Consider the following 6,225-nt stretch of genomic DNA (forward strand, 5'->3'; position numbering starts at 1 on the left):
ACAGATTCGGGTGTACTAGGGTATCAGCTGCCTGTTACATGCGTAACGGCCTCTGATTCTCCTCATGCGTACGTTCGAGCGGATCTGCCAGGCTGTCTGATGAGTACTGTTCTGGACCTCGGGCTGGGCCGAGAGTTGGGCTGGACGCTGGGCCTGAGAGGGGTCTGCTGGTCAGGGATCAGGCTGGACTGAGTGAGGAAGCTTGGTCGAGCCCGGCTCGAAAGCTGGAATGAGCCAGGCTTGTTGGGGGGTATCAAGTACGTGGGCCTCTGTGTCATGGGCCTTTGGCTGTGGTCAAGCCCCTGTTCTGGGGTGAAGAAATCCATCAATAATCAAAGAGAGAAAATGAATCATCATGTGAATTGCACTCTGAGTCTCAACACATTATTTAATTTTTGTTTGATAAAGAATGAAGTTGGAGGAAAAGCGATAAAAAAAAAAATTCAAAAGTCTGCTTTATGGGCTATGTTTGCCATTTGCATGCACAGTATAAGATTGAATTTTTATACTTTTAAGGAAAAAAGCAAAAAGAAGGATAAACAAAGTGGAATCTCACCTCTCCTTTCTGTCAATATGCTTTCAAATGATACTACCTACCTCTTACAAAAATAATATAAAAATATCATAAATGTAATTAAACTAAAATTTATTAATTTTAAAATAATTTTATAATACAAAGTATTTAACTAATATAAAGAAAAAGTATATTAAAAATAATAACTAAAGTTTATTACTTTTATAATATATATGCTTTTAAGAGAAAATATATTTTTTATTTTTAATTATATTAAAATTATTTTTTTATTAAATATAAAGTATAATCATGGCACTTTGCTATTATTATAATAAAGAACAAAATTTAATGTTTTATAAATAATTAAATTCAAAAATTAATAATTTTATATAAAACAAAAATATGGAATTATTCACAAAATTTTATTATATTATGATAATAATAATAATTAGTAGTAAATTTTTGAATGCATATACTTAATATTCTTATTAAATAATAAATATATACTATATAAATAAAATAATCTGTATTTTGCTATTACATTTATAACAATAAAATTGACTAAAGAAAAAAAAATATCCTTAATTTTATATTATAATAAATTTTAATTAGTATGAATTATATTTAATTTTAAAATTAATTTTAAATTTTACATATAAATCTAAATTTCTTAATTTTATTTATATATAATTTTTCCTAATTGCATTCAATAATATTACAAGATTGTAAATTATAATAAAAATTAGCATAAAATAATTATTTCATGTTTCACATTAAAAAATTGATCAATTTAAAACTAAACGTTTTTCACCTGCGTATATTGAAATGTTGAATTTAATTCATTGTGAATTTTTATGAAAATCAATTTAGATATTTTAATTTAAAATTATTTTTTTTTATAAATTTGTTGATTTATTGCTTTATATCCAAATCAAGAAGCTCAATTTCTTGATTTTAAGCTAAATTTTTTGATTCGATATAAAATAAAAGTTCTTTTTTAATTTTTAATTTTTAAACTAAGGCCATCTCCAATTTTATGCACCATTTTTTACATTATTTTGGTGCTTTACATCAAAATAGTGCAATATTATCTCCAATTTTCTGCATCATTTTTAACACAAAAAAAAAATTCTATTTATATTCTTCACTCTTTAATATTATATTATTTATTTTACTTTAATTTTATTTATACGTTTCACTCAAAAAATTCATATAATTTTATATATTCACTCTAAATATTTATATATTTTATATTTTAATTAAATATTTAATTATTTTATAAATAAATAAATAAAAATATATTATTTATAATATATGTGTCATTTTACTTATTTTATATAATATATTATAAATAAATTTATTTATTTATATTATTCTATATAATATATTATAAATAAATAAATTTATTATAAATATTATTTATAATTGTGAATATATTAATTTAAATTAAATTTTAATAATTATAAAAATATAAAATAAATTAAAAATATAATAAATTATGAGAGTGAAAAAAAATAAATTTAATTGAATATATATATAAATTTTAAATTATATTATAAATTAAAAAAAATAAAAAAATATAAAATTTAAATTATATTATAAATTAAAAAAAAAAGAAAATGGCGGGTGAGACACTGTAGCTCAACGTCAAAATCCACGGGATTTTAGCGTTGCATTGGAGGTACCAAAATAAAATTTGGCGCACCATGGGAGATAACCTAACTGAGTTTAAATTAAAAAATTTTAAATAAATTAAATTGACCTTTTTAATAAATATGAGGGTGAAAATAAACATTAATGGTAAATTAATTTTGAGAAAATAAAAGAAAATCCAAATGCATTGAAAAAGAAAGGAAAATAAAATAAAATCCACTCTCACAAAACTGTCTTCTTTTCAGACTCGCTTACTTGCAGAGTCTCCCCGTGAACTTCTTCTCTGACTGCTCTCTCTATCTGTGACAATTTCCTCTTTTGGATTACATTGCCTCCAAAGTCTCCAAACTCTCAAATTCAAACCCCACAACCTCATTTTCTCTGCGAGTACGCCATTTCTGTTAATTTCTTGTTTGTTTCTCCGAGAAAAAAGTTATTCAGGAAAAAGAAAAATCAAAACTTGGAAAGTGTACAGTCTATTCATTTGCTAATTTTCTTGGCAACAGAAAAAACTACAATCCCATTTTATTAAATCTGTAATTTGTGTGTATGTCATGTTCCTTCTTGATTTATTCTTCTCTTTGTTCTTCCTTCCTTCCTTTATTTTTTTATTTATTAATTTTTGTTTTAATTTTGACTTTCTTTCTCTGTATCATTTGTCTAGAAAGTTTTTTCAAGCCCTTAAAATGATAGCAGAACTGGTAAGTGGCAGCGAATTGGCCTAATTTTGGGTCCCATGTCTGCTAAAAGTTTCAGTATCAGAACCCGTTTTTCTCTTATCTACCTCCATTAAAAATCTTTCTTTTTCTTTACAGGTCATCTATGCTGTTCAATTTCCCATTTTTTGTTACTTTTCAAGGTACCAAACTCTGAATTTTTAGTTCCTTCTTAAACTATATCTGATTCATAGTCTTTGTTTTCTGCTTGATTATGTCATGGAGCCCTTCAAATTCCTGCATTTAGATCAGTTTTTTCCTAATGATTGTTGAAGTGTGATTCATTAGCCTTGAATTTTTCTCAGTGATTACCAAACCCTTGACTGATTTTCCTTGTATTAAATTTTTATTAATTTCTTTATATGCACTATTCTCAGTTCTGAATATCTTGATATTCACATTTCCTTCTCCCTTTCTTTCCCTCACAATTTGCAAACTTGAAGTTTGGTGGCTTTAATATTTCTGATTATTTGATGGCTTTATGAGCTTCTTCTTTTTGTTGCATAGCTAAGCATATCAAGTATGCTTAAACAGTACAAATTCTTCCATATTTCATCTCTTCTGCTATTTGTCTCTACTTGGTTCTTTCTGTTTCATGTTGTCCTTTCAACAATTCCTTTAGGTTCAAAACTTTCTGTAGAGGAAAACAACTCTTGGGTTTCTCCCAATGGTGATTTTTCTATTGGATTCTTTAACCTGGCTGATGAGCCTAATCATTATAGTGTCGGGATTCACTTCAATTCAGAATCCATTCTTGTTAGTGAACAAATTGTGGTTTGGGTTGCTGGAGCCGAAATCGCAGTTGGTAACAAGTCCTATTTCCAGCTTTCTCAAACTGGGGAACTGGTTTTGGTTGATTCTATGAAGGGAGTCACTGTGTGGACCAGTGAGACAAGCCAATCTGCTGTTGTTTCAGCTCGTCTTTGTGATGATGGAAATCTTGTTCTACTGGATAAAATGGGGGCAGTTGTTTGGCAAAGCTTTGACAATCCTTGTGACACTCTTCTTCCGGGCCAGAAATTGTCTGTTCATAAAACACTCAGAGCTGCAAGCAAAAATTCTGTGTCAAGTTACTACAGTCTTTACATGAATGCTTCAGGACAGTTGCAGCTAAAGTGGGAAAGTAATGTTGTATACTGGACCGGTGGTAGTCCATCTGTGTCCAACCTCAGTGCTGTGCTTACTTCTGGTGGAATTCTGCAACTTGTGGACCAAAATTTGGTGCCCATGTGGTCTGTCTTTGGAGAAGATCACAATGACAGGGTAAATTTTCGACTGCTAAGGCTAGATGTTGATGGTAATCTGCGGATGTACTCGTGGGAAGATGCCTCGAAGTCATGGAAATCAGTCTGGCAAGCTGTTGAGAATCAGTGCAATGTATTTGCAACATGTGGCCAACATGGCATCTGCATTTTCAATGCATCAGGCTCCCCTGAATGCCAATGCCCTTTTAAGATGACATCTGATCCTAACTCAAAATGTTTTGAGCAGGATTGTACATCTGCTTTCAGTATGATTAGATATGAGCACACGTTTCTTTATCAGATTTATCCACCAAGTGACTCTATTATTGTAACTAGTTTAGAACAATGCAAAAACTTGTGCATGAAAAACTCGGTATGTACAGCTGCAACCTTCACAAATGATGGAACTGGAGAATGCCGAATGAAAACAACCGTAGACTTCTCTGGGTATTCCAGCCCTTCTTTAAGTCCGGTATCTTTCGTTAAGACCTGTTTGGACCCGGTAGCTGTTGATCTCCATGTTGCAAGATCTTCTTCAGCACAATCTCCAGCCAAGCACTCTTATAGATTGTGTATTCCTTGTCTAGTTGGAGCTGCCTCAGGTACATTTGTTATATTTGCTGTAATGCAGTTAGCACTTGGCTGCTACATCTATAAAAGAAGAAATTTGGTTTGGAAGAAACCGGCCTTGGCTTATGCTGGCAGTTATTCAAAGGGTTTGATGATGTTATCATTTGCTGAAATCAAGGAAATCACAGGAAATTTCAAGCATCAAATTGGGCCAAATATGTATAGAGGTGTGCTTCCAAATCACCAGCCAGTAGCAGTTAAGGACTTGGAAACAACCATAGAAGAAAGGAAATTTCGAGTTGCTATTTCAAAAATAGGAAGCATACATCACAGAAACTTGGTGAAGCTTAATGGCTATTGTTGTGAGTTAGGCCAAAGAATTTTGGTCTATGAATATGTCAAAAATGGTTCTCTGGAGAAATTTATAGAAGATGAGGAGTTGAGCAAGAAACTGACTTGGAGAAGGAGAGTTGACATATTCTTAGGTGTGGCAAGAGCTATTTGTTATTTACACACAGGATGTAGGGAGTTTGTAACCCATGGAAATTTGAAGTGTGAAAATGTAGTCTTGGATAAAAATTTCGAGGCCAAGGTGAGCGAATTCGGACTAGGGATTGTTCATCCTGAGACATCACGAAGTCGAGAGAAAGACGTGGAGGATTTGGGCAAGATATTGTTGATATTGGTAACTGGGTGCCTTCAGGTTGAGGAGGTTTGTGAGAGGGCTTACATGGAATGGATGCAAGGTCACCTAGAGATGACTGTGGATAGTAGAATTGATGATGGTATTGATTTAGAGGAGTTGGAACGAACGTTAAGAACTGCGTTTTGGTGCCTTCAAACAGATGAACGAATGAGACCTTCAGCGTGCGAGGTAGTGAAGGTACTGGACGGTACATTGACAGTTGATCCCCCGCCGCCTCCATTTGCTAGCCGGAGGTTACCAGCAGAAGAACAGTCATTTGAGTCAGGCTCAGAACCATAGTCCAACTGATCATGGCATCATTTTTGAGAAAGGCATGCCATTTTTTAACCAGGTGGGCTCATGGGCATGATTCTATAGAGTAATATCAGACGAAAGTGCCAACTAAAGTGAAATGTTCACCTTCCTCTGCATTCTGGGTTTGGATGTTTGTTGCAGAAATTTATAATGGGTGTGTTGGCCAAGCCAAATTTGCTTTCTTCTTACTCTTTTATCCAGTAAAAACATGAAGTTTTGACTTGCCTTCTTCAATAATTTTTTATTGTTTCTATCTATCAATTACTTTTTATGTGATTCTTGATGCTGAACATGAGCCTACAGTGAAAGCATGGTTGCTGATATGCAGGCAGCATTAGTGGTAATTAGACTATTTAATTCATATTGATTTCAAACTAAAATTAATTCAGTGTGATTTTTAAAACATTAAAATTTTAATTTTCAATTTTGAATCGAACCGAACTAAGCGATAAACCTAGGCATTCTAGCTAAACCAATTTTCTAACACAATCTCTTTTTGAGAAAGAAGAATTGATGAGTGAAGGTTTG

General features: G+C 32.0%; 1 protein-coding gene across 3 annotated transcripts; it reads left to right on the top strand.

Annotated features, from left to right (window-relative positions):
* The first annotated feature begins 2,395 nt into the window (after positions 1–2,395).
* Positions 2,396–5,957, top strand: LOC110620185 (G-type lectin S-receptor-like serine/threonine-protein kinase SD3-1). Of its 3 annotated transcripts, XM_021763811.2 has the most exons (3): positions 2,396–2,868; positions 2,983–3,026; positions 3,506–5,957. In XM_021763811.2, the coding sequence occupies exons 2-3, from the start codon at positions 2,990–2,992 to the stop codon at positions 5,680–5,682; spliced, it is 2,214 nt and encodes a 737-aa protein (XP_021619503.1). In that variant the 5' UTR covers positions 2,396–2,868; positions 2,983–2,989; the 3' UTR covers positions 5,683–5,957. The 3 variants fall into 3 exon arrangements, with proteins under 3 accessions (XP_021619503.1, XP_021619502.1, XP_021619501.1); XM_021763810.2 differs by having other exon boundaries at positions 2,396–3,026; XM_021763809.2 differs by having other exon boundaries at positions 2,983–5,957.
* Positions 5,958–6,225: the final 268 nt, after the last annotated feature.

The sequence above is a fragment of the Manihot esculenta genome, chromosome 8 (genome assembly GCF_001659605.2).
Source record: "Manihot esculenta cultivar AM560-2 chromosome 8, M.esculenta_v8, whole genome shotgun sequence".
Taxonomy (NCBI): Eukaryota; Viridiplantae; Streptophyta; class Magnoliopsida; order Malpighiales; family Euphorbiaceae; genus Manihot; species Manihot esculenta.

Bases quoted from the DNA above. Each gene is read 5' to 3' on its own strand.
- LOC110620185 (XM_021763809.2), top strand. From the start codon at position 3,406: ATGCTTAAACAGTACAAATTCTTCCATATTTCATCTCTTCTGCTATTT.